We start from the raw sequence: 27,381 nt of genomic DNA, 5'->3' as shown, positions 1-27,381 counted from the left end.
GAATGGCATCACAGACGTCTCGTATCTGGACAAAATCACATGCTTTTATAGGTCGGGGGGACAAGGTCACGCCAATACAACCGCTATGGAACAATAGAAATCTCCTTGAGGTAGCTAATTTGCCGAAATGGCCAGTGTGGGCGAGATGTGGTATAGGAAAAGTGGGAGACATTATAGTAGATGGTACTATTAGACCCTGTGATGAACTGATTCTGTCTTTTAACCTCCCAGAAGCGGAAAGATACCATTATACACAGCTCCGGCATGCACTACAACAGCATCTACCTATCCTCTCTGACATGTCAGATAGTACTCCACTGGAAAGAAACATAATTACAGACCACATCCAGGCAAAAGTCACCACAGTGATGTACAGTGTTATCACCTCCTTTGCCACACCAGAACTGGTACGGCTCAAAACAAAATGGGAAACTGAAGTTGGGGAGATAATGCCGGAAGACTGGGTTCAGATCCTAATGTATCCCCGTGAAGTTGCTATATCAACCAGGTTACGACTAGTCTAACTGAATATATTACACAGGATTTATTATCCGAGAATAGCCCTGTATCGCTGTGGTAAAATAACCGAACCTAATTGCTTACGCTGCCGTAGAGAGGAAGGAACCTTCTTTCACATATTATGGGAATGCCCAAATATTAGTCATTACTGGCAACAATGCTGCGACATCCTTAGAAGGGTCCTAAAACAGACGATCCCCAGAGACCCCAAGCTACTGCTACTAGGAGCAGACAGCGAGATAGACCTGTCAAGATATGAAAAGCTATACTTCATGACTGCAACAGCAATAATTAAAAGGAATATAGCGCAGCTCTGGGGAGCGGCGGAATTGCCACAAGTAGGCCAATGGATCACTGATGTACAAATTTGCATTACCATTGAAAGGAGTATTTAAAGCCAGGCGATGTCCCGAAAAAGCGGACAAGATTTGGCAACGATGGGAAGATACGATATGAACTTTTAAATCTTAATGATATAACACCGTAGAATGTAGGGTATGAACACTGCAGTGGAGAACTCACTATAAAATATGTATTGTATGTGATCTGTATGAGCACGTATTCCATTGAACGTTACTGTTGTTGTTAATGTGATCTGGCCCGGTAAGGACCAGCGGTTGTATGTTATAAAATTAATAAAATAAGATATTTTAAAAAAAAGCACTCTGAGGGAAGACCACCAGCCCAAATGAAGAAGTCTTGCTAAATCTAGAGAATCCAGATGCGGTGGAAGAAAATACCACCCAGAAGTACAAAGGCAGGGGGAGAATTGCCACGTGCATCAGTAAGAAATCCCAAAGGCACAATAGGGTCCAATACAGGGATTGGCCAGTTATCAGTTGGGAAGATGTCACCTTCTTCCAAAGACTGAGGCAAAGGTAAAGACAAAGCCCAAATCAAAGGTGGGACAAAGTTAAAGAGGTGTGCTGAGAGACTTAAATATCCCTGCGATTGTGAGTGACTTAGGGAACCCTGCCCTGGACAGACTGCCAGGAGATTGAGAATTTGACTAGTGACTGGAATTTGGATGAGGCCCTTACACTGAACTTGTTTTGTCCCTCTTTACTCCCACTGTTTTGCTTAGATTCTCCCTTTTCAGTTGAACCCCTATTCTGTAGGCATTATTCCTACGCCTACTAAGGCATGAAACTCATGGCTGGGGGAACTACTGGCCAGGAGGGGCATCCTACTGGGAATGGGGATGGTCCAAACCCTTCCTTAGCCACAAGACTCCCTGGATCAAGAATAGCGACTGAGAGATACCAATGTTTGGTTAATAGGAGGATCCCTGTCTATTTGGTGGATACTATGCGGCACAAATAGGTCCATCTTATTTGTGATCATCCCCTTTTTGGTTTTGGCCCTGCCTTCGGGTCCTCAGAATAAAACTGGTTGGAGCACAGTGGCAGCTGTATGAGCATGAGTATTTGAACTAACTACTGCTCCAAGCATGAGGGAGATTTGGAACAGCCCTGTTGTATGCAATGAGATCTACATAAAAGACAAAGCTGCAAAGATTCAGTTTGCTGCATGTAAATTCGTGCTACAGTCTTACATTTTTCTGATTGGTGAAAGGCTGGAAGTGTGCAGCAATGTAGCTGAATAACTTGCCTACCTTTTCTAGATCTGCTGGTTGCCATTCAACCCAGATAATACTTCTGACACCAATACAGTCCCTCCCTTGCTCAGTTTGATGATTTGTGTTGTTAGGATTATTATGTTTACTGAACTGAGAGTACATTACCAATTGTGTGCATGACTCTCTATGCTAGGTGCCGTGTCACTTGGATTGACCCATGCCCACCTACGAGGGCAGCATCCTCAGTCAGTTTCTTTATCTGGTTGGAGATAATTCAGGGCTTGCCAAAGATTCTATGAACCCCCGTTTATGGTGGAGCCGTGACATCTGAATGCACCCAGTGACGGGAGATGTAGGAATGTTGGTGGGTTGTGAGGTGTTATTCATGATAATGTGAGGTGGAGGAAAGAAACTGGGCTCTGTTTTCTATCAATTGGAAAAACAGCTGGTCAGCTTATTTTTCCAATGGTCTTTCCCTGCAGTGATAATGGCAGTGATAATGGCGCAAGGAAATTAAATAGAACCACACCACAGACCAATGTGTCTCTTGTGCATCTCTGTGCTTCACTCAATGATAATCAGGACAAGAGCCTCAGTCCCACTGCAACCAACATTCACAGCTCTATTTGTTTTTCACAATCATTCCCATCCTCTAGAGAATGCAGTGGGCATGCTCTGAGACATACCTCCATGTAGTAGTCATTGAGAATTGGGAAATTCTTGACTTGTGAGAGCGCTGTGCAGGTTTTCAGTATCGCAGCCAATCGCCTGGGTTCAGGGTTTGGTGGTAGGCAGCAGATGACCCTGGTCTTGCAGTTCCCGCCGAGGGCATCTTCCAACAGCTGGGTCAGTGTAGAGTCACTGAGAAAGGGGACACAGCAGATGAAGTTCATGAGAGAGGTTACTGACCATAACTGTTTTATTGACCATGCATGGCTTCACCTGATAAACCAAATGATTATTCAGACGACGATCCAAATTACCTTAGAACATGATATGACAAACCTCTGACGGATGCCTAACATTTGGATACATTCCTTCTGAATCCCTTTGTAGACACCAGAACGTAAAAAGTAAAGAGTTTCTAATGTGCTGGCATCTTGCCAACAAACATCCCATTTGCCTTTCCCAACTTCCGTCTTGAGCATGAGCAAACCTCAGCAAGAAGTGGAATGTCAGTGGACACATGACACTTTTATCGGTATCCATTCAATGGAAATGTCTGCAGCTGCCATGGGAAAGCATGACCCTTGGCTGATCCATTGCGACCAGCTCCAACATGGCCTGGCTCTGAGTAAACACCATCCACATCACCCTCGCCAGGCCCCCGACCTTGGACCCCAATGTCTCACGCTTAGTGCATCGTATCCATTTTAATCAGTTGTCCATATAAAATATGGTTTAACCTTTTGGATCAAGGCACACTTATCGCAGGTGGATGCCCATTGAAAGTTCTGTTTGTTCTGGCCCTGCTCCCGGAGCTATAGGGCGTTGTCTACTGGAAGTGGGGATGGGTCAGAAGGCCCCTGTGCACTGGCCCGAGCACATCATCAGCTCCTCAATTGGAGAAAGGAAGGTAAGCAGAGGGAGCAATTTATGGTGGGATGGGGAAAGGTGGGGCTTCTATTCTCTACTCACCGGTTAGCTTGCATCTAAAGATGGAAAACAATTATAAGTGGAAACCCCATACTAGCTATACCTCAAGGTCAAATAGCATGCAAGGAAATAATTTTGTAAGGTCAGTGTCAATACCCTATGCCAATCAATCGTAACAAGTCAACAACAGATTGCTTGCAAAGAACTGACTCTAGTGCTCACCTTGAGACGATTAATGTATGTTCAAATATTTACTTTAGAAAATCGATGTTAATCACACAATTTCATAGTGATTTTCAGAATGACTGTGAAACCCTGATGTTTAGTTCCACAGATTTGCTAATTATGAGAGGCTGATTTATGCTTCTGGAGGATCCCATAGATAAAGAACCAACCCATTGATATATATTTTATTGGGACTTTCTTAAATAACTAATGTCCTGAATAATGGCAAACATCATGTGCTCGAATAATAGTTGAATTTAATGTTTTGATCAACAATATGTACATGTTATCCTACTTCTAAAGACAATTCTGGGATTCTTTGCTCTATTGGAAGATTATGAAGTCCAAAGAAAGCAAAACCCCAGAGTCATCTGGGTTCTCAATGGGTCCTGTGCGGAATCGTGCAGATCCTGCACTAAAAACGCACCTAGAGTCTGCTCCCAAGTGGCCAAGAGAGGGCAGACGCTTCCTGATCCCAATCCTGGGGGTGGTGTACTCTGGCAGGATCACCTGGGTGGAGTCCAAGCCCAGGGAGGTGGGGAGATTGTGCAGGGTGAGACACAGTATTTTTTCTTAAAGAGGAATACTGTTGACCTAAATTTAGAGGAGGAAATGGCTTATTTTAATTTTGGTACATCTCAATCCCCTATTAAGGGTGAAAAGGTAAAATCTGAAAGACTACCTCCACCTCGTGTTAAACCCAAGAAACCAATCTTGTATACACTTAGGTTTCCCTGTCCTCCAGAATATCAAAAGTATTCCCACAGGAATTCTGAACATGTGACCTTTTCTGTTCCTTCTGTCTCTAAAAGGGCTAAACCTTATAATTCCTCTCTTAATAAAACCTGGGGAAGAATATCCATCTGAAAACCTTTTGAAAAATTAGAGAAATCTAATTTTCTCAAATTAAACTACAAGTCCCAGAATCTTTCAGGGACTGTGAAGAAGAAGAGGGCCGGAGAGGCTTGTAGAAGTCCTGGTCAGGCAGAGAAAAATCCTAATGACTCTAGACAAGGTCAGGCAAATAATCCTAAGGCCCTGTACCTGAACCTATTTACCCCACCTGAAGGACATAAAATGTTGCAGCAGGGAGGAGCAGTAGAAATAAGCTGGGTCAGAAGCTGGAAGGTCGGCAGAAGCAGAAGTAGTAGAAGACGTAGCCAGGAGTTCACAAGGAAGTGTGACCACAACAGGGAAGTCGGAGTAGAACAGAGGCAGATTTCACATGCAGACTCTGAGTTGGTCCTACGCTCTCAAACCCTGTATAGCTGTGGCAGCACTAGAAGGGGCTGGAAGCAACAAGCAATCTTTCCATGTGCGCTTCATTGCTGTGAATGCAGAGGTGAAGTTGCAGTTGTTCCCAAGGCACGTGTGCAGAAGCAAGCCAGGGGAAATTGGAGAGTAGGAGACTCTCCCATGATGGGCCGGATCGGAGACCCCCCTACAGCGGGGTGTGCCCACAGTAGTAGCAGAAGACGAAACAAAGTCGGGATGCAGTACGCAGTCATTGTAATTTGGAGTTGGAAAAGGAAGCTGCTTACTCCTGAACAGCAGAATTACCTTGCCAGTAACTGTAGCCAGCTTTTTATGGTATCACTACATATTATCCCCTCCAAAAATATCGCCATATACATGGTCGTCTGGAACGGCCATAGGTGATATTTTTTGGGGATCATTTTTGGGCTTTTTGGGAGCGGGGGTGTCCCCCGCTCCTTTAAAAAAAATGCAGGGGTTCTAGGGGTGTCCCCCGCAGGTTCCATGCCTTAATATTGCCGTAAAAATATGGCGATATTTTTGTATGCCGATATTTTTCTGGGGATATTAACACATGCAACCCTTTTTATTGCACTCATGCTTACATCTAAGCAAGTAAAAGTTAACTGCAGAAGTGGGAAGTTTTTTTATTAATTTAGAAGCAACACACGCTTAGGTGAAATGCTTGCGTGTGATGAAAAGCCTTTCTTCCCCTAACATCAGCATTACTTTGTTGCTGAGCGGTCGCGTGGCTCCTGTTTACAAGGAGAACGCTGCCGGTAGACTAATTAAAGTTAAACTGACTGTCTCGAAGAATTGCAAGTATTACTTAAAGGCACTGCACGTTAGACAATGTTTCCTGATACCTTGGAGGCTGAGGGCTGACCGAAAGGTGGGAACGGGTCTCTCTTTTAAGTGGCAGTTCAAGAGTGAAACAAAACCGCGTGTGCCTAAGATTTTTTTCAGTTGAAGGTCCTCATCTTGCAACACATTGAAGGCTGAAGCAGATGTCGTAGAAGTAGTTGAAGCTGAAGGCAGAACAAGCATTAACCAAGCCTATAGTGTAAACTCTATAAATTTACATCCTGTGCACACAGGAACTGTACACCAGTATTCTGAAGTTGTTGAATTAATTGTTCCCCAAGAATCTTCATCCAACGCTTGAAGAGTGGCACAACAGCTTTGGGGTAACCAATGAGGGAAAGGTGGATACGAAGCTGGGGAAGGAAGCTGGGTACTAGTTAACAAAAGTTATTATCATATCTGCATGGTGGAGACTATTTAGAAGAAGAAGTGGTCTAGAAGCATATTTTCTGATAGATGCAAGATAGGCAAAGAGGCAGCTCTTTCTTATGGAATAGAAAGAAGAGTGCCTTGCCAACCTGTGGAGGTCGAAGATGTCTTGCTGGGATTGCATATCCATAAAGTTGCAGTTGCAGCAGCAAATCACATAATTGCAGAAGTTGAAGTAGCAGTAGCAGGACTGTGGCTGTTAATATTTTATTTTGTCAAAGCTATAGAAGCTGAACTTAATTGTGGGGCAAGGGTGCCTGCTCTCACAGTTCTATCGCAGAAGGAAGTTGCTGGGAGATGAGCAAATCTTAAGAAAAAGCATCCTGACAAACTATATATATATATAAGACACTGCAGAAGTTGAAAGCAGAAATGTTGTTGTCAAAGTGGAAGAGATACTTTCGTCTTCCACTTCATCTTTTCTTTCCCGAGATAGGAAGTCATCCAGGAAACTCCATTGGTGCTGTTATTTTCTTTTTGGAACTGTAAAGGAAGAATCGTTTCACCAAGCAAAGAAGAGACTTTTGCCAGTGGATTTTATTTGGGTAATCTTTTGTTTCTTTGCAACTGTTCAAGAGTTTAGTTAAGACTTTTTTTACACTGATTTATTTATTTATTTATTTACTTATTGGGTATTTATAATGTGCCTATACAACCAAATGGTGTTTCAAGGCGCATCAAGATAAGGGAGGGAGGAGAGTAATGAAGGCATGGTATCAAAGTAAGACATTCAAGTGATCACAGTTCAAGGGTGTTTATGAAACTGTAAAAGGGGTGAGATAAACGCCTAAGCTAAACCTAATTCTAAAATGGGAGCAAGCTACGACCATCAAATAATAATAAAACAGTCCTAGTGGCGTCTAGTCAAATAAAATGGCCTATAAAAAAAAACGATTGCCAATCCTTACCGCTACGGTAAGAGTGTGGGATAATGTTCACAAGAAAAGAAAGAAGTGTTCACAAAAATGTTAAGTCAGGATGTTATAGCCGTGGTCTCCCTTCCCCACATTTTCTAGCATGGCACAAGGCAGGACTCTCGAGCACAGCACACTCGTGAGGTTCTGCAGCACGAGGTTACAGTTCCTCGTCCAGTATCATGGTCTTCTGTGCTTAAGTCTCTTCTGATGCAAAGTCTCTTGCTTCAGAGAGCCTGATACGCCAAAACAACAAAACAAAAGTTCCTTAGGGTAATCTTTACATGGGGTGAATAACTGTCACCATTGGATCCCCCTCAGCCGAGTTCCGATCCTTCTCTCAATCATTAGTCTCCCTCAGTTGGGCACAGACCAACCAGAGCGCTTGCCGATTCAAACAGACTTCCGATGGGTGATTTCGTTTCGCTGTGTCACTCTGTTAGACTACGGCAAGTGCAGGCTTTTTACCATCACAATTCGCACGGCATTCCCCTCAGACGGACGCAAAAGCCAAATTGTAACAACAAAAACTTCTGCAATGTGTCAAGGACTTTCGATTGTACAAAGGATTTGACTTGACCTTTGTATGACCACCTTAACACCTTATATCACGGCCTTCCCACTGGCCTCTTAGTATTTGTAGTTTCCTTTATCTTTTATATTGAACACATTGGGCCTCATTACAAGAATGCCGGTCTGGAATGAGCGTTGCCGGTAGCACCGTATCGGCACTGTTTTCCAGACCAGCACATTCAGAGTCGCAAGTGCGGAAACACTGTCACTGCAAAGTGAAACCCACGGTGCTACCGCACCAGGTAGCAACATGACCGTAAACAGGGGAAACAGTCACCAAACGTCCCTGAATTACCAGCACGGCGGTAGTACGGGCACATTCAGAGTTTCACCTACACGGAAACACCACTATAAAAATGCCAGTGGCACCGTGACCACCACGCCTGTAATACCGGCACCGCAGACCAGCTGTTAAACAGTGCCAGGTGAGCAGCAACAGGCCCCAGGTGTCAAAACCAGCACAGCTGCATGCCATTGGCCACTGTGAATACACAAAAGGACCACACCCACACCAAACACCCCTTCCAATCCCACCATGCAGGCAAACAAGGCCACGGATGTACAAAATTAGCCCAGCTGCACATCATTGACCACTGGGAATGTACAAAAGGACCACACCCAACACACCTCCCAACACAACCATGATGGCAGTCGCTGTAGCAGCAATTGGGCTGGGGAACCTACAAGGAGGGATTGAGGATGAAGCAGCTGAGAGGCAGAGGAGGTGGCGTAGGCGCAAGAGGCAAAGCAGGAACCAGGTGGCCATGCCTAAAATCAATGTCCAGCAGGTAGCACCCTGCAGGCAACCACCAATACCTTGCATCAGGGCGTCGCCCTGGTACCTGATCCCAAGCCAAATACACACCGTGTACCGGCTTGACAGGGAGACCATAACATCAATAGTCCTCCTCATTCATGACGACATCAGCAACCTGATAAATATACGGACTGCAATCCCCTTCTTGCTAAAGGGGGTGTCGGTACTGCACTTTCTTGCAACCGACACATACCAACACACCGTGGGTGAGCTGCATGGGCTGCCACAACCTTGTTTTTCCATGGTCTGGTTCCAGGTACTGGATGCACTGCTAAGGCATGTAGCAGACCACATCACCCTACCCCGAACCCCTGCCCAGGTTAATGCCGCCAAAGTGGCCTTCCATGCCCTGGCAGGCATGCCCAATTGCATTGGTGTGTTAGATTGCACACAATTCCACACCCTCAATGTGCAGATGGTCTGTGATGCTGAACACCTCATCACCCATTGGTGTGCATGGTTTCTGGGATCCACACACGACTCAATGGTCCTGCGGAACTCCACGTTGCCAGGGTACCTGGCACGGCACGTGTTATGTTATGTTACTTTGCATTTATATAGCGCCTTATGTACCAATGGTATGGTCTCGAGGCGCTGGTAGGTCGAACGCCCTCGGGAACCGAAGTTCAAGTCAGTAGGGAGAATAGATAGAGTCATAAGGTGCGTGTGAGCACCGGATATGTGTGCAGCTGGTGTGGCATTCGTGTGGTAGCTGCTTCTTAGCGGTAGGTGTGGTGGTTGAGAGATCAAGAGTTGTGTTTGTTCTGGCAGGTTGTTATCCAGACCGATTCTGGCTGCGTTAGGCCTGAGGAGAACGCCTAGGCTGGAGGGTGGGTAACCAGCAGTGTTTAGTTAGGGTGATGGGGAGTATGATGCATATGTTGGTATGAGAACAGCTACACCGAATGGTGTCATAGTATTGGTGTGTTCTAGTTGAGTGGTGGTGTTAAAAGGAGAGTAAGCGTGGAGATGTGATATGGTGGCTTACCTTAGGAGCTTGAGATCAACCCCACTCTAATGGTTCCATGTACTCCATCCGTTTCATGTACTTCGAACTGTTCCATGTATTACGACTGATTCAAGCACTCGGAACCGTTCCTTTCAAGGCTCTTTCAAACGATGTATGCACTCCAAACCGTCCCATGTAAGTCACGCCATTCTAATGCACTCCACTCCGTTCCATGCACTCCAATCCGTTCCACGCACTCAAATCTGTTTCATGCACTCCAGTCTGTTCCATTCTCTCCAATCCGTTCCATTCACTCCAATCCGTTCCATTCACTCCAATCTGTTCCATGCACTCCAATCTGTTCCATGCACTCCAATCCATTCCATACACTCTAGTCCGTTTCATGCACTCCAATCCGTTCCATGTACTTCAAGCCATCTTATGCGCTCCAACCATTTTATGCACTGCTCCTTTCATTCGTTCTACCCACGTTACCTTTCTCCATGCATCATCGTTCAACATATACGTCGTCTTCACACGTTCTATCCATTTCACTGGTTCAAGCCATTTCACATGTTTCATCCACTTCACCCGTTCAACTACTGGAGAGTTGGGGGGGAATAGGCACTCACCAGAGTGAACCTGGCTGTTGGGCGAGTGGAATGACCAATGCATGACCTCTATGTATTTGGGCGGGATAAATAGACACTCACCAACCTGGCTGTTGGGTGTGCAGAATGACCAAAGCATGATGTCTGTGTAGTTGGGGTAAATAGGCACTCACCAGAGTGCACCTGGCTGTTGGGTGAGTATAATGACCAATGCATGACCTTTGGGGGGGGTCGTAGGAGCACAGTCAGCAGAGCATGTGGCAAAAGCAACCTAACACAAATACATTGCATCCCTTATTGCAAAGGCATGGAACGCATGTACCAAACGGGCATATGGATCACACCCAATACCTATCATTATAAGTCAAATGAGGCAACAGAAAACTACCACATGTACCAGAATGCATCAGACAGCCTACAAATGTGTCTGCTAAAAGACTGTGCACACCCTTACTGCCTGCTTCACATACAAGTCAAATTAATGAAAACCTACACACCATCAGCATTGAACCCAACATTAGGTATCCAGTACACATGCCTACACAACCGGTCAGCAAGCACCAAGTGATCATTACAGGTCATACACCTATCTCAAATTGACATATGAACACTGAGAAGATGTTGAGTAGCATGGTGAAGCAGACAAAACACACAACATGAAAGAACAATGCAGTGGGATTGGGCATCAATATGTGAGAGACATCAATGCCAACACGCACATGGACCACATCCGTAGGCCTGCAGGAAGCTCGAGTTTGCCCCTGCTGGGGTTGTGCTGGACACCACACACCTTACATGCACCTGGCGTACCGGTGCCACAGGGCCATTACAGGTTTCTGTGGCACAGGAAGCCAGGTGCCGGTAAATTGCAAGTCCCCCTAACCATGGAGTCCCATAGTACGCAATAGGGATATGTACATGGTAGGGTTGTCACCGTTAAGAAATCAGCTGGTGCTCCCCTGAGCACACTGCCCACCGGGCCAGCTGCGCACAGCAGTGTCTGGCTTCTTGGGCGCTGTGGGTGCGGTAGGCAGATTGTTAGCACCGCACAAGATAGGAGGCTCCTAGTAGGCAGCCGCGCACCCTCATTTCCATACAAGCAAAAAAATATATAGAAGCATCGAAGGCCATATCATAGTATGATTGCAGACAGTGAGCCCGCCAAACTGTTTCAGATCGAATGTTTGACCAAACATTTGAATATGGTCATGGCATTACGTGTGAGACGGCAAAAATTACTAGAGTTATCTGTGGCATGTGGTACATCTTGTGCTAATTAAATGTGGGAAATGTGTACCTGCACACATCACTGACATGAGATTGACACCATAATCATTCAATACCCATTCTGTCACTCCCATGCAGGTGATGCCGGATACCCCCTGACGCCATGGCTGATGACACCCGTTAGACGGCCACGGAACATGCATGAAGAGGCCTACAATAGTGCACATATCCTTACCCGGGGCACTATAGAACGGACATTTGGACTACTCAAGGCAAGGTTCCCGAACCTCGGCAGATCCGGCGGTGCACTTATGTATAGCCCTATCAAGGTTGGCACGATTGTCCTGGCCTGGGGAATGTTACACAATATGTGTATTCTACGGAACATTGCACTGCCCCCGTACATGGACCCTGCTGAGAAGGAGGATGGGAATGCCGAAGATGACGGGATGCCAGTGCGACCCCGGCAGGAGGCCATGGATGGGCAACATGCACGGCATGCACTGATACACAACTTTTTTTGAACACTACTCACAAGCACATGGTGCACAACTCGTGGCACGTAGTTTCAAAAACTTCTATTAAAGACTTAATACTCATGCAGAAACAGAATGTCCAGTTGTGATTGATATGCAGAACCCAGTGTAATGTTAATTAGATATTTGAAAAACAGGTGCTACATCAATACCCGCCCCAACATACCCTCCCTCCAACTCTCCCCTCCCACTCCCCAACTATCTCTCCCAACTATGAACCCCCCCCTCCCCAACTTATCCTCTCCACTCCCCAACTAGTCACACGTGGAGCAAGTATCCATGGTTCCGCCGTCCACCCTACTTGTGGCCATGCTTGGCGGCATGTTTATGCTTATTTTTATTTTATTTATTTGCATTTTTAAAGCGCTCACACAGCCCACAGGCATCGAGGCGCTGTTACAGGATTTTTCATTTTTGAAACATTTTTTAGTTGTGTAATTGTTTTTTTTGTCTTAGTTGCGTGTTTATAACACGCTTAAATACCCAGAGGTTTCTAAGCACGGACCCGGGGATCAAACCTGTGTTGCTTCATGTCATCTTGCTTCCAAGGCGAGCACGTTGCCGCTGAGCTATCCTCCCGGGACTTGTGAGGGGAGCCAGACAGGCGCATGGATCTCCTCCTAGGGCTCACTGCCTGGGAGCTTGCAGGCATGGAGCTGGTGGAGGGCAATGGCATGTTTTCGCAAGAAATTTGGGACATGCATGTCTGGAGGGCCAGTGCCATTGTCTTGACAATATTGGACTGTATGTTATTGACTTCACTGATCTTACTAGCCAAAAGTATGGTGGCACAACATGACCGCCCAATCGCACGGGCAACCAGCCTGGGTACTCTCCCTCATGAGAAAGGACTCTTTCATGTGCTGCTACACCAGGGCAGTGAGGGTGTCCTGACGCTCCTCCTTGCGCGCATTCATCTCATGTACAGAGGGTAGGGTGAGCGCTGTGGACTTGTCAGGCTCATGGGGCTGAATGTGCCAACCATACCAGCGGTGTGATCAGTATCGTCGCCGGTGTTAAGGCCAGCCTCTACAGCTGCATCCCCATCAGCTGCTGTGGCATGTGAGTCGGGCTGCTCGGGTAGGGGTGGTGCACATTACCATGGCATTCCACTTGTGTGTACCTGTGGCACTGTGGATACTGCCAGGTGGTCCATCGCAGCTGTGGTAGCCGGCACAGGGACTGCCTGGGTCAAATGGGCAGCTGGTGTATCTGCCGGGGCTGCCTGGGTCACAGGGGCAGCTGGTGTATCTGCCGGGGCAGCCTGGGTCACAGGGGCAGCTGGGGGGCCGGCACAGGGTCTGTCTTGGTCACAGTGGCAGCCGGTACAGGGGCTGCCTGGGTCACAGGGGCAGCTGGGGTATCCCCCGGTGGCGCCTGTTGCACGGTGGCAGTTGTCACTTGCACACTGCCAGATGTGCTGGCATGCGACGTTGACAGGCGTTGTGACGTGCCCCTTACACGTCCGCTGGCCCTCGATGGCTGAGGTTGGCTGCCGTCCGTGTCAGATGATGTTCCTGTGGGTGAATGAAAGAGACCTGCCTGGCTAAGAATTGTACATTTACAGGCAACATGGTGATTGTGCACTATTACATTGTGGGGGCATGCAGTGTTGCATGGTATGTCTAACTCATGCATGTGTTGTGTTGTGTGGCCACAGCTGCAGGCACTGTGCAGGCGGCACATGAAACATAGCTGTGCTGGGAGTACTGACATGTACACCCACGTTTGGCTGTAGGTAGTGGCATGCTGGTCTGCCTGTGTGCAGGTATTTGGGATGCGTTGCGGGGGTTGTTTGGGGGGGTGCCTGGAGTCGATGTGTGACCTGGTTGCATGCCCAGGGTGTGTGTGGGGCTTTCGTGGTAGGGCTGTCAGGGTCATGTAAGGGACATGCACTCCCTATGGGGTGGGTGGGTGCCCATGTGTACATGCAGGTGAGGGCCTACCAGTGTTGTGCTGTGGTGGCAGTGGCAGCACGGCAGACACACATGCAGTACTTGTGGCCAGGATGCACAGTGTATGTGTCATGAATTCAGTCTTTTTCATTTGTCAGTAGAGGCTGACTATGAGTTGTTCATCAGTGTTCTCAGGTGCTGGTTATGGGCGTGGGGGGCCTGGGTGCATGGTCTGCACCGTAACCATGTTGTACATGCAGGTGTCTATGGGTGTCCCTGCAGGGGGTGAGGGGGGGGTGCAGGGGCCTCATTATGGATCTGGTGTTAACCCTGTCAGTGCTACCGGCGGGTTGCTGCCGGAACCATTAACAATTACCATTTCCTGATTTCCCGGTGTCAGCAGCGTATTACAAGTCCAGAGGCTGGAAAATCAGGCGGCAGAAATGTTCTTGATACACATTCCTATGGAGTCCCATAGGGATCTATGGGAGTGGGTAGACGGAAACAGCGGCAACGTCAGTGCTTCCATGGCAACTAAGCATGCCAGGGCCACAGCACCCACCAGGGACAGGCCTGCTGGGCGCTGCAGCCCTGGCAGCCACTGTAATGGGGCATCATCATGTGTGTGCCAGTCCTGTGACATGTGTGCCGGTCAACTTACAGGCACCCTTGTTTCGGTACACACACAGTCATGTGTGGTGCCTTGTCATGTGGTTGGGGATGTGGCATGCATGGGGGCAGGGCATGTGACTTGCTTTGCGCAACATTCACTAGGTGGGGGGTCATGGGAGTGCTGGGTCTGGTCGGGGTGATGTGGCCAGTGCTGTGGCCATTTATGTGAAGTGATGGTACGGGGAGCAGGGTGGATAGTGTGAGCTTGATAATTGTGCAGTTTCTGTACTCACCAGCATCAACAAGTGTCCCAGCTCCTGCCACTGCTGCACTAACTCCCTCAATACCCTCCAAATGCAGCACACTGCTGCACTTCTCCTCCCAGGGCAGCAGTTTGATGGGTGAAGGTGGTCAACTGCCGTAGCTGTGTAGTGCCTGCGGTGTGCAGCAAGAAGGTTGCACACTCTCAGGCGCAGGTCATCCCACCGCTTATGGCAGTCTTTAACACTGCGTGGTGTAATGCCCACAGCAGTCACCTTCCGGGCAGTTTCCACCCAGATTGCCTTCCTCCGGAGCTGCGTGCTGTGGCGCTAGTGCGCTGAGAATAGCTCCCCGGCATTGTCAAGAATGTGGTCGACCAGCATGTTCAGCTCATCCTCACCGAAGCATGGCTTTCGCTGGTGGTTTTGGGGAATCCTGGATGACATGTCCCTAGAAAGGTTCAGGTACTCAGAAGGGTTGGATGTCTTCATGCACAAGGAGATTGCAGTGGATTGTGATTTTTTGTAATGGCCGCCGGGCTCTCTCCGGGTCCAGCGATCACATTATTTCCGGTTCCGGTGTTTCTAGCTCCGCAGATAGGGGATGCTCAAGTCCGACAAGGTGGAATCCTACCTTGTTTCTGGAACCCCGTGGTGGCGGAACCGCTGCCACCGCCATCACGGTAACACCAGATTCTTTCTGCCACTCTCGGAATGAGACCCAGTCTCTTTGTTCAGGAGAGGAGTACCAGCAAGAGACCTTCGACTAAGCGCCTGTGTGACGCTAGACCACTCTGATACTGGTAGCCGATTTGTTTGTTCACAAACTTTGTCTACTTTATCTTTTTAATGTTGCCACTGCAGCTTTGAGCCTAACACAGTCCGGTTGACTATCAGGTTCCTTCGACTCAACGGCTGTGCAGAACTCGTTGGCAGTTGCTTTGCAGCTGGAGTCAAGGGCGCTACCACAATCCCAGCCCTGGCTATCCGTGCGGGAAGATGCCATGCACTACTGACTTCTGTTACACCATTCGCCAGCTGCGATTCCTGGTCTTATGTTTCTTTCATCAAAGGCTTCACAGGTCTGGGTTGAAAAGGGCAAGGGCAACTCTCCCCTTGATGTCCTTTCAGGTCTCGCTCCTTTTCTCCTCCGTTTGAACTGCTGTTCTGGAATGGCTGCTTCCTTGAGTGTTCGGCCTTGCTCGGAGTGTGCTTGTGTGCTCTGCCTTTTATCCCAGTGAGGAAGGGAAAGGGTAGTCAGGTGTGTGTAGTTGTTAGTAATTGCCTCACTCTGCCTCACCCTTGTGTTGGTACATGTCAGCTAAACGGCTCGGGTATTGGTCCATTGTCATTCATGCTGTGAGAAAGTGTTTGTGTCGGAAAAGGGGTAGAGGTTCTGAGTACCCTACCGGGCAGGATGGGGAAAAGATGTCATAAGGAAGGGGATACCGCGTCTCATCCTACAGTGTCCCACTTCCACTCCCAAAGAACCCCTCAGCCAGGTGATTGTCCCCCAGTGGTCCACCCCCAGGAACTGGATCCAATAGCGCTGCCCACCTGGATGACAGATCCTCGGGAACCAGCGGGTGAGGCACCTTCAGTTTTCTGACAGGAGGTACAGGGAGAAACAAACAAAAATGTTCCTACGAGGTCTTGAGGACAACCATTGCAAAAAACTGGAAAACATTGACCAGCGAGTCAAGGGTGGAACACCTTTTCTCCAATCCTCCCATCTTTGCATTCCAACGGAGTAGATATTTGAGAGATAAACTCATCAAAATGGGACCAACAGACCAACAAATCACAGCAAGAATAAAGGGAACGTTCCCATGCTTCAATTGCAGCAACTGTGGATTTGTGACAAAGGGCAACACAATCAATCACCCAAGGCCGGGGGAGAAAATCAAGCTTCGGGATTACGCCACATGTGACACATCTTACATCATATATACCATCAAATGCCCATGTGGTATTTATTACGTGGGACAATATAAGCGCCAGGCTAAAACTAGATGGAATGAGCACAGGTCGTGCATAAGGAATAAGAACACCAACTCTGAAGTCGCAAGACATTGGATTAAAAAGACTCATAATATAAGTCAAATTAGATTCACAGTGCACATTAAAACCTGGTACTCAGACTGGACCAGCGAGAGACATACTGGATTGACCGCTTAGAAGCCTTGACACCAGGAGGAATTAATGAAGAAATTAATTTCATGCGTTACATCTGATCAATTAATGTAATTAATGGACTGAGCTAATTTATTGTTTCCCAACAGATGTTAAATGTTTCTTTTGTGACAACTTTGACATACACCCCCTTTTGATTTTATTTCCAGCCCCTGCACCATTATGCACCTGCTGTCAGGAATAGGGTCTGGGGCAAGCCCAGGAGACAATATATTAGAAAATGAGGAGAAAACTACGGTTTCCAGCATGTTTAGGGGCGAGTTGTACTCTATGGAATTCGCGCCGTGAGACAGCTGAAGCCATTAGGAGAGTATCAGGTGCTGATAATTGAGGTTGTGCAGCACGGGCAATCTTGGCGGTGTGTGAGGAACGTTGGACGATCTGATGGCGAGCTAGTGAGAAACATTCACGGAGGCGATCGGGGGCTGCAGGCAACACGACAGTGAGAGCGAGGGTTGCCGGCCCGCAATTGCGGATCCTTGCTGGCGGACTCTGGAGGCCACGCGAGTCACGCGGCAGCCCCCCATCTGGACCGCGGCAGTGAGCTCCTTCATACCGCTGCCTTCAGACTATGTGCGGCAGTAGCTCCCAGAAGCTACGGTGTTTCACAGCGGCATGTCCTGATGTCCGGGTGTACTCTCGAGGCACCTAAGAAAAGTAAATCCAAGTATTCATGTGGATTTTGCGAACTTTATGTTATGTGCTACGTTTTGAGAGACTTCATGAGTTATTGATGTTAGGTAAACTGGTGTGAGTAGCACGGGTTATACCCGGAGTATGAGGTAATACTCGCAATAAAGAGTGGAAATCTTTACTAATGGGAAAGTGCAAGGTTGTTCAGTCCTACCACAACAGGAAAGTCACGATTTATGTTTTTGCTTCTGTTTGCTCATGTTAAATGTCAGCCCACGGGGCCATGTGTCATGTTGAAAGTCATGTAGGGAAGATTCCCTTGTATGTGCCATACAGTTTGTGTTGCTTCATGTCTGCTATGTAATAACCACATGGTCAGGGTCAGGGGTATGGTGTAGGGTAATTAAGAACCCTAATCCCTACTTAGGTGTACTCAGGAGTTGGACAGGCTAGGCAGGAGTTTCAGTATTAGGTGTCTGTGTTATATATATATATATATATATATATATATATATGCATGTTCTCTCTTCCCTACCTTCCCTTTGTCATTCCACCCCCTTTCCCTAACTCCGTCTTCCCCCCATTGGCTGCCACGTGGTTATCTGTATATTTACATCCAGACGCCCGTGCCAACCACGGTGGGAGGGTCGATCTATTCGGCTTCTGTGGTTCGGGAGAGGGGGTTGAAACCCTTTCATCCCTCATTAGACTTGCCAGAATTATCAGCCCCCGATTTAGGGGTATTTGAACCACCCAAGCCAAATGGAGTCGAATCCTCCTTCTTTAGCAGAAGTGCTAACGACATTGCAAGAGATTCAAGCAGAATTAGCGCATGCCAGACAGGAGTCTAATACGATTAAGGCTCAGGTACAAGGGTTAGTGGGTCAGGGTACTACCTTGGAGGGGGCGGGACCATCCACGGGGGCTACCTCAGGAAGAACATCTACCGTTATTGTACAAGCACCCAGCAGAGTGCCATTAGCGGCACCGGAGAAATTTGCTGGAGATCCTAGAAAGTATATGACATTTTTGACGCAATGTAGGTTGCATTTTTTGTGTAAACCTGCTGCATTTGAAACCATCCAAGCTAGGACATCATTTGTGATTTCTTTTTTGACGGGGGATGCAGCGGCATGGGCCATGCCCTTAGTACAAAAGGACGATCCATTGTTATACAATTGGGATATGTTTTTGACAGAATTTGGACGGCTATTTGATCGAAGAGAAGTTTCATAAGCCCAGGACAAGGAATTGTTAGCTTTAAAGCAAGGGACGCGTGATTTAGTATCATATGTTACGCAATTTAATCGGTTGGTAATTGAGACAGATTGGCCAGAGAATAAACAGACAGTATTGTTTTCTCAGGGAGGAATTGAAGGATGCAATGGACCAGGTGGAACCACAACCCAGTTCCTGTACTGCTATGATTGATCTAGCCTTGAGGTTAGATCATCGTATGAATGAAAGAAAAGGGGACAGGAAGAGACCGGAGGTGGCACCTTTTGTAAGATTGGACAAGGGGCGGGGAGGAAAAAGTGATGGTGAGCTCATGCACATAGGGGGCGTCAGGGATCCTTTGTCGGCAATGGAGAAGGAGCAGCGCAAGGTTAATAACTTGTGTTTGTACGGTGGTCAACCAGGCCATTACATACGAACATGCCCTAATACGCCAAAAAAGGTTGGGAGCAAGGTTGAGGTGGGAAAAGGATTGGGCCGGCCTTAGGGGGAACTCAGGTGTCAGGCCCCAGTATGAATAGGTTCCCAAACTGGGCAGCTAATACGATGGATCACAAGAATTCTCATTTGTATCTGTTGGTAACGTTATTTTTTGCATGCACAAAACAAATGGTGTCAGCTATGGTGGATTCAGGTGCTACTGGAAATTTTATTGATATTGGTTTGGCACGGAAGTTGGGATTACCATTAAGTGACAAGGCACAGGTGGAAGGAGTGCAGTCAGTGGATGGTTCTCCCTTAATTTCTGGTCCCATTCACCAGCAAACCCAACCAATTCAGATGAAATGTGAATCAGGACATGTGGAGGAGATTGTGTTGGATCTGATAGCAGCTCCTCAATTTGGTCTTATTTTGGGAATGCCTTGGTTGACTTTACACAACGCTAGTATTGATTGGGTCACAAGACAGGTATCATTTAAAGGGACAGGGTGTGAAGAACATTTGGAAGAAGTGGTTGGACCGGCCCTATTTTTGGCGGATCAGGCAGGTGATTCACAAGTGGTGGGGGCTGTGGGGACTGGCATTCCTAGGCAGTATGTTGATTTCGCAGATGTTTTGACAAGAGGGGAGCAGAGAGGTTACCTTCACATCGATCTTATGACTGTGTGATTGAACTAGAACCTGGAGCCAATTTGCCATTCAGTCGTATTTATGCACTAACAGAAAAAGAATATCAACACTTAAAGGAGTATTTGGAAGATATGTTGCAAAAAGGGTTCATTAGACATTCCACTTCACCAGTGTCATCCCCTTTGTTTTTGTGCTGAAAAAAGAAGGAACACTTAGAACCTGCATTGACTATAGGGCATTGAACAAGGTGACCATAAAAAACAGGTATCCCCTGCCTTTAATCTCAGTTCTATTGGATCAGGTGAAATCAGCAGTGGTCTATACTAACCTGGACTTGAGAGGGGCATACCACTTGATTCGTGTAAAAATGGGGTTGAGTGGAAGACAGCCTTCAGAACTAAATTTGGATTATTTGAGTACTTAGTTATGCCATTTGGGCTGTGTAATGCACCTGCCGCATTTCAGTACTGTATGCAGTAAGTGTTGAGGGCGTTTTTGGACATATTCATCATTGTATATATTGATGATATCTTGATTTATTCTGATTCAGAAAAACAACACGTAGATCATGTGTGAGCGCGCAGTATTACAAAAACTACAAGAGCATGAATTATGTGCTAAGTTGGAAAAATGTGAATTCACACTACTAAGGTGGAATTTCTTGGATTCATACTCACTCCTACAGGTATAGTCATGGACAGGAAGAAGGTACAGGCAGTCATTGACTGGCCAGTGCCTCAATGTATCAAAGACATTCAATCCTTTTTGGGATTTGCCAACTTCTACAGAAGATTCATTTCAAATTTTTCACAAATTGTTGCACCCATAGCTAAGTTGTTATGGAAATCTTCTGGGTTTAGTTGGAATCAAGAAGCAGAACAAGCATTTAGTGCACTAAAAGAGGCATTTACCTCCGCTCTTGTTTTGAGACATCCAGATCCAGAAAGACCTTTTCAAGTAGAAACTGATGCTTCCAATATAGCGGTGGGAGCTGTGCTGTCTCAAAAAGATGGGGAAGATAGGTGGCATCCAGTGGCTTTCTATTCCCGGAAACTCACTAGTTGTGAGCAGAATTACTCTATTACGGACAAGGAATTATTGGCCATACGGGCAGCATTTCTGGAGTGGCGGCAGTATCTTTTGGGAGCGAGACATCAAGTACTGGTAGTAACTGACCATAAGAATCTACAGTACTTTAAAACTACACATAGTTGCAGTTGTGCAACTGCACAACAGCCCCAGACAGTTGCGGTGGTCCCAATATTTCAACAAATTTGACTTCCTGGTAACTTTCCGGCCGGGGAAGAAAAACGGAAAGGCTGACGCATTATCCAGACAGCAAAATTTAGAAAATGTGGTGACAGAGGTGAAAAAAGAAATGAAGAAACAAAAGAATGTGGCATGGGGAACCAAGGAACCTTTCGAGACGATCAAGGATGGTCTTCCGTACTATGCAGGGAAGTTATATTTACCCACTCAAGACTTACAAACAAAGGCACTGCATTGGTGCCATAACTCCCCGTTGGCAGGACATGCAGGGAGAAAAAAGACACAGGAAATGTTGATGATGTATTTCTGGTGGCCAACCTTGAGGCAGGATACCATTGATTATATTAAAAAATGTGACACATGCATACGGTGTAAGGCTGATCATGTACGGAAGGCAGGACTATTGCAACCATTGCCTACTCCGGAAAATGTTTGGACTTCATAACTGACTTTGCTCCTGATAATCATTATGACACAATTTGGGTGGTAGTGTATTATTTGTCTTAAGAAGCTCATTTTGTGCCTTGTCAAGGTATTCCAGGGGCAGGGAAATTGGCAGAATTATTCTTACAGAACATTGTATGGTTGCATGGGTTGCCACAGAGCATTGTGACGGACAGGGGTCCACAGTTTACATCTACATTTTGGCATGCCTTTTGTCAAATGCTGGGTATTGAGTGTGCTTTATCTACAAGTTATCATCCACAGACTGATGGACAAACTGAGCGTGGAGTATGTAAAGGGCACCTGGCGAAGTCCTGATATGCCCAGGAGGGTACTTGTAGGTAAATAGATAGAAATCAGGGTGAGAGATCCAAGAGCAGCTGTCAAGTTTTTGAAGCTATTTTATTTTGCCTTCAAAAAGATTTTGCACAGATGAGTATTTTTAAACATTTACAAAACTTTCGATAAGCACGAAAGGTTTAGGATGGACAGATATTTATTTTTTTTGCGAAAAACAAGTGAGTATCGTCCTCTTTTCTTGCGGAGGAACAATTTTCACAGTGATGCACGAGTATACAGTACAAGTGGTTGATGACAGAGGGTGTCAACAGTGTGCGGCCCAGGACTGTGATAGGTCCGGGGGTACTAGAACAACAATGGTGAACACAACACTATTCTACAAACACATATAAACAAGGGTTGTGCCACAGAAAATCGACACGACAGTGTTTCGGCCAAGCTGGGATTAAGCCCGAGGTTGTGATGGCCTTCATCAGGATGGTCTCTTAATACAGGTTCTGTCCGTAAAGGAAATCGTCTGCAGTGGTGCAGCGGGGACGCTGTGCTGGAGTCCTGTTATGGTAGTCGGACTCTTGGGGACATGAGAAGACTCGTGAGAATCAGGTCACTCAGGCTATTTATTAATGCCTATGGTCTCTGGGAGCGAAGCCTGTTGTGGCAGTGTCTGCGATCCTTGCGGTAATGGATGCTGTGCAAAATCTTTTTGAAGGCAAAATAAAATAGCTTCAAAAACTTGACAGCTGCTCTCGGATCTCTCACCCTGATTTCTATCTATTTACCTACAAACTGAGCGTGTCAATCAGACTGTGGAGCAATATTTACGATGTTATTTGCATGACGGTATGGATTCTTGGGTACAGGCTTTGTGGTTAGCAGAGTTTACGTACAATAATACTGAGCATGCTTCCCTAGGAATGGCACCTAATGAATGTTTGTATGGACAAGGAAAGAACATGTTGCCAGAACAGTTACCACCAGTTAAAACATTTCCAGCGTTGCAGGAGAGGGAAGAATTACTTCTGGCTATGAGACAAAAAGCTAGAGTAAATTTAGAGCAAGCCAGGAAGGATTATAAGAAACAGGCAGATAAAGGGAGACGGGCAGCTCCTCATTATCAAGTGGGAGGCAAAGTATGGTTATCTACACGTAACTTACCATTGGCAGGATATCGTAAATTTGCCCTCAGATTCATTGGGCCATATGAAGTTGTAACATGTATATCGCCAATGGCTGTGAAACTAAAGTTGCCCGATACGTTAAAGATACATCCGGTGTTTCACGTGTCTCTCCTTGTTAGGCAGAATTCTCTGTAAAGGCTAATTTCCCAAACCTAGTGAGTCCCCCAGCAGCTTTGCTGGATTTTTTTTAGGGTTTATTTTTTTCTCCTGCTAAGAGTGAGACTGTTTTTCCTCCCACTCTTAGACATGATTTGAGGTGTTCCTTTGACTTTGTATGTGTTCTATGGGCTATGGGGTCCTTTACCCCATAGGGCTTCATGTGTTTTTGATATGTGGGTTACACAGCACCCTCCGTGCAGTAACCCAGGGGTGTCGTAGCGACCCCCCAACATAGACTCCATACCCTGGGACTGACTACTGTCTCCCAAGGCATGTAAAGTTACCATTGGCTTTACTAGTCTTAAATTGTGAACAGAACCAGTACAAACCATCATATTGTAGACGTACTGGTCGGGGCAATTCAATTGCCCTGGGGTCTGTTGTTCGAGGGGGCACTGTCCAGTCCCCCAGACTGAGTTTTGGCTGGTGGCAGTGGATACTACTTTTTATATTCGACCGCGAATATATTCCTATGGGATTTTCCCATTGTTCGAGGCAACCACTTTTTAATATAGCCTCGGACATACCGCCAGTTTATTAAATTAATATAAATTCACCGGTTGGTATTTTGTGCCGAAACTTGGTTCCAAAATGGTGTTTGTGTTCGCTTCTGTGACTCCAACCCAAGTCGAGCCCTTTGTTCCACTTTTTGGCAGGCTTCTCCACAGAAGCCTCCAAAAGTGGTGCCACTCTGTCTGGGTACCACAGGGGGTGTGGGAAGGGGTTTAGGCACCCTGGACTGAGTTGCCTCGGCAACTCAAGTCGCACTCTTGTGTGATTGGCCCAAGTGGTGAGCCGCCCGGCTCACCACTTGCATGTTTGAGTGACAGCTAGGCTGAATGAATGGGGGTTTTCTGCATAAAAGCAGGGCTTTGGGGACTGGGACTTCAGACGTCGCCACAGGACCTAAAGAATCTGAGGAGGGAGAAGCCGAGCCGACCTGCAACGACGACACCACCGGTGGAGCCCTGCTGAACCGTCTCACCACTTTTCCCGACGACAGAGGAGATCTCCAGCCCGGAGAGTCTTCTTCCTTTGACTGGTGGGGATAACCAGTTTGCCCGTCTTTTCGCCTTTCTGGACCATCTCGTGGCCGCCTTGCCCGGCAACCAGAATACCACGGTTTACCACTAATGCAAAGAAAGGGGTGGTACCTTGTAACCGGGAAACTCCGTGGCTGGTTTCTTCCCTGGCAGTGCAACGACCTTCAGCTTCCCTCCATGTCTGGATCTCCTCTTCCTCTGGACGGAACACCGACTTGCACCCGCTGCCAGGAACAACTGCCCCCGCTGGAGCTTTCTTCCCATTTTCAGGTACTGTGTCCCGCCTGGCTTCCCTTGTGACAGATCGTTCGAGGTGACAGTAAATCCTCGACTTTCTAACCTGGGCTAGCCTGGGACCTGTTAACTAACTTTGCCTGACTTGATCTCAATCTTTTGTGAACTATCTACAAAGACTCTTTGGGCATAACCCCACTGTGTGATCCTGGACACATTTTGCTTGCTCACTCTAAGAGTGGGCCTGGCATTTGAACTTCCTTGCTCTCCAGTAGACTTTGCCTAACCTGCCTCACTGTGGTTCTTTGAAAAGTATTGAAATTGTGTGCTTTCATAACTTTGCCTTTTCCCTCCCTTTTTCTATAACTTATTAGGGTGCCATCTTGTGTTAAGCGCTCACCTCTGTCTGAAAATAAGTGGTGTTTCTCACTAAGACTTGTCTAATAAGTAATTAGGGTGGTATTTATATAATAGTGACTGTGCTGAATTTACTTACCTCTTTGTGTGCTAGTGTAATTTACAAGTGTGTCTTTAAATAAATAATGATATACTTTTACACCAAAACTCTTGTCAGTGTTTGCTTGTGCTACTGTATCCCTGTACCTATTGTGTATACTCTATATACTGCCTAACTCATCTTGAGAGAAGTCGGACTGCTCAGCCACAGCTACCAGGTAAATCTGGGTGGTACAGACTGCTACCAATTGGGTTTACTGCCAACCACCTGTAGCCCTAAATCTTTTGCAGTGGTCCCTAAGGGAACTGCACAGGTTTCTGCCTCACATTCTTTAAACCCGCAGTTCCGGGTACATGTGTACAGAGACCACCAGCCATCACCAAAGAAGGTCAAACGGAGTATGAAGTCAGGAAGATATTGGATTCAAGACTCAGACAGCGGAACGTGTGGTATTTACAGAATACAGTGGGCTGGAGGATTGTTCCTGGGAACCGGCTAGTTCAGTGCATGCACCACGATTGGTAAGACAATTCCACTTACGTCATCCGGAAAAGGCAGGGCCAGGGAGGAGCCCTGGGAGAAGAGGTACTGTCAGGAATAGGGTTTGGGGCAAGCCCAAGAGACAGTATATTAGAAAATGAGGAGAAACCTACGGTTCCCAGCATGTTTAGGGGCGAGTTGTAGTCTATGGAATTCGTGCCGTGAGACAGCTGAAGCCATTAGGAGAGTATTTAGCCGTGGACCGCCTGTGCACAGGTGCTGATAATTGAGGTTGTGCAGCACGGGCGATCTTGACGGCGTCTGATGGCGAGCTGGTGAGAAACATTCACGGAGGCGATCGGGGGCTGCAGGCAACACGACAGTGAGAGCGAGGGTTGCCGGCCCGCACAAGCGGATCCTTGCTGGCGGACTCTGGAGGCCACGCGAGTCACGCGGCAGCCCCCCCATCTGGACCGCGGCGATGAACTCCTTCATACCGCTGCCTTCAGACTATCTGCGGCAGTAGCTCCCAGAGGCTACGGCGTTTCACGGCGGCATGTCCTGATGTCCGGGTGTACTCTCGAGGCACCCGGACCCTAAGATAAGTAAATCCAAGTATTCATGTGGATTTTGCGAGCTTTATGTTATGTGCTACGTTTTATGAGACTTCATGCGTTATTGATGTTAGGTAAACCGGTGTGAGTAGCACGGGTTATACCCGGTGTATGAGGCAAGACTCGCAGTAAAGAGTGGAAATCTTTACTAATGGGAAGGGGCAAGGTTGTTCAGTCCTACCACAACAGTAGGACTACAGGAAAGTCACGATTTATGTTTTTGCTTCTGTTTGCTCATGTTAAATGTCAGCCCACGGGGCCATGTGTCATGTTGAAAGTCATGTAGGGAAGATTCCCTTGTATGTGCCATACAGTTTGTGTTGCTTCATGTCCGCTATGTGATAACCACATGGTCAGGGTCAGAGGTATGGTGTAGGTTAATTAAGAACCCTAATCCCTACTTAGGTGTACTCTGAGTTGGACAGGCTAGGCAGGAGTTTCGGTATTAGGTGTCTGTGTTATATAAGGGATACATTATTCACTGTAATCGTATTTCTGATGCTTGTATCTGCTTAGATTCACATGCTGTGCATAGGCCGACATCTAGTGGAAGCTGCGGAGTATTACAGTTTGTTTTTCGAAACTCGAAAATGGGCGTCGACACAGGGCGTGCCAGTAATACTATCCGTAGTGTGACGTCCACTGTACCCAAGATCCCTCACGCGTCTAGGATCCTCAGATTGTATTTTTTCTGACATGAGGTAGCATGAGGAGCAGCGTGAGTACAGATAATCCAAGCAGATAGATAGAAAGGTAAGACTACAAGCAACCATGCGCCTTCTCTCAGAGGGGAGGAAGGGTGGGTCGCATGTGAATCTAAGCAGATACAAGCATCAGAAATACGATTACGGTGAGTAATGTATCCCTTCTGAGGTTTGTGGAATCTGCTTAGATCACATGCTGTGCATAGATTAGCGAGCAGTACCTGAAGAAGGAGGTGGGATGTGAGAAGGGTCATGTGCAAATAAGTGTCTTAGAACCGCTTGTCCCACTTGTTTATCTGCCTTGGAATGGGTGTCAATGCAGTAATGCTGAGTAAAAGTGTGAATAGAGCTCCAAGTAGCTGCTTTGCAAATGGTGTCAAGGGGTACATTTGCAATGAAAGCCAGAGTGGCCCCAATGCCTCTAGTAGAGTGGGCTCTTGGCGTGAAAGGCAGAGTTCTTTCAGAGAGCGAGTAACACAGCTGGATACAGTTAATAATCCACTTCG

The 27,381-nt window shown here is 47.0% G+C and overlaps 2 protein-coding genes across 3 annotated transcripts in view; one reads left to right on the top strand and one right to left on the bottom strand.

The window, feature by feature from the left end:
* The window catches only part of ANTKMT (adenine nucleotide translocase lysine methyltransferase), a 603,385-nt gene extending 591,222 nt beyond the window's left edge, over positions 1-12,163 (top strand). For both annotated transcript variants that reach the window (XM_069647010.1, XM_069647009.1), the window contains exon 6: positions 11,696-12,163. In XM_069647010.1, the coding sequence (XP_069503111.1) occupies positions 11,696-11,716 (21 nt within the window). In that variant the 3' untranslated portion in view covers positions 11,717-12,163. The remainder of the gene's footprint in view (positions 1-11,695) is intronic.
* Positions 1-27,381, bottom strand: part of CCDC78 (coiled-coil domain containing 78) — a 455,951-nt gene that overhangs the window by 231,661 nt on the left and 196,909 nt on the right. The window contains exon 6 of the mRNA XM_069647004.1: positions 2,785-2,959. Coding sequence (XP_069503105.1) covers positions 2,785-2,959 — 175 coding nt within the window. The remainder of the gene's footprint in view (positions 1-2,784; positions 2,960-27,381) is intronic.

The sequence above is a fragment of the Ambystoma mexicanum genome, chromosome 2q (genome assembly GCF_040938575.1).
Source record: "Ambystoma mexicanum isolate Mex_15411 chromosome 2q, UKY_AmexF1_1, whole genome shotgun sequence".
Lineage (NCBI taxonomy): Eukaryota > Metazoa > Chordata > Amphibia > Caudata > Ambystomatidae > Ambystoma > Ambystoma mexicanum.
Note: the sequence above shows the minus strand (reverse complement) of the source record. Positions and strands in the feature narration are given on the sequence as shown.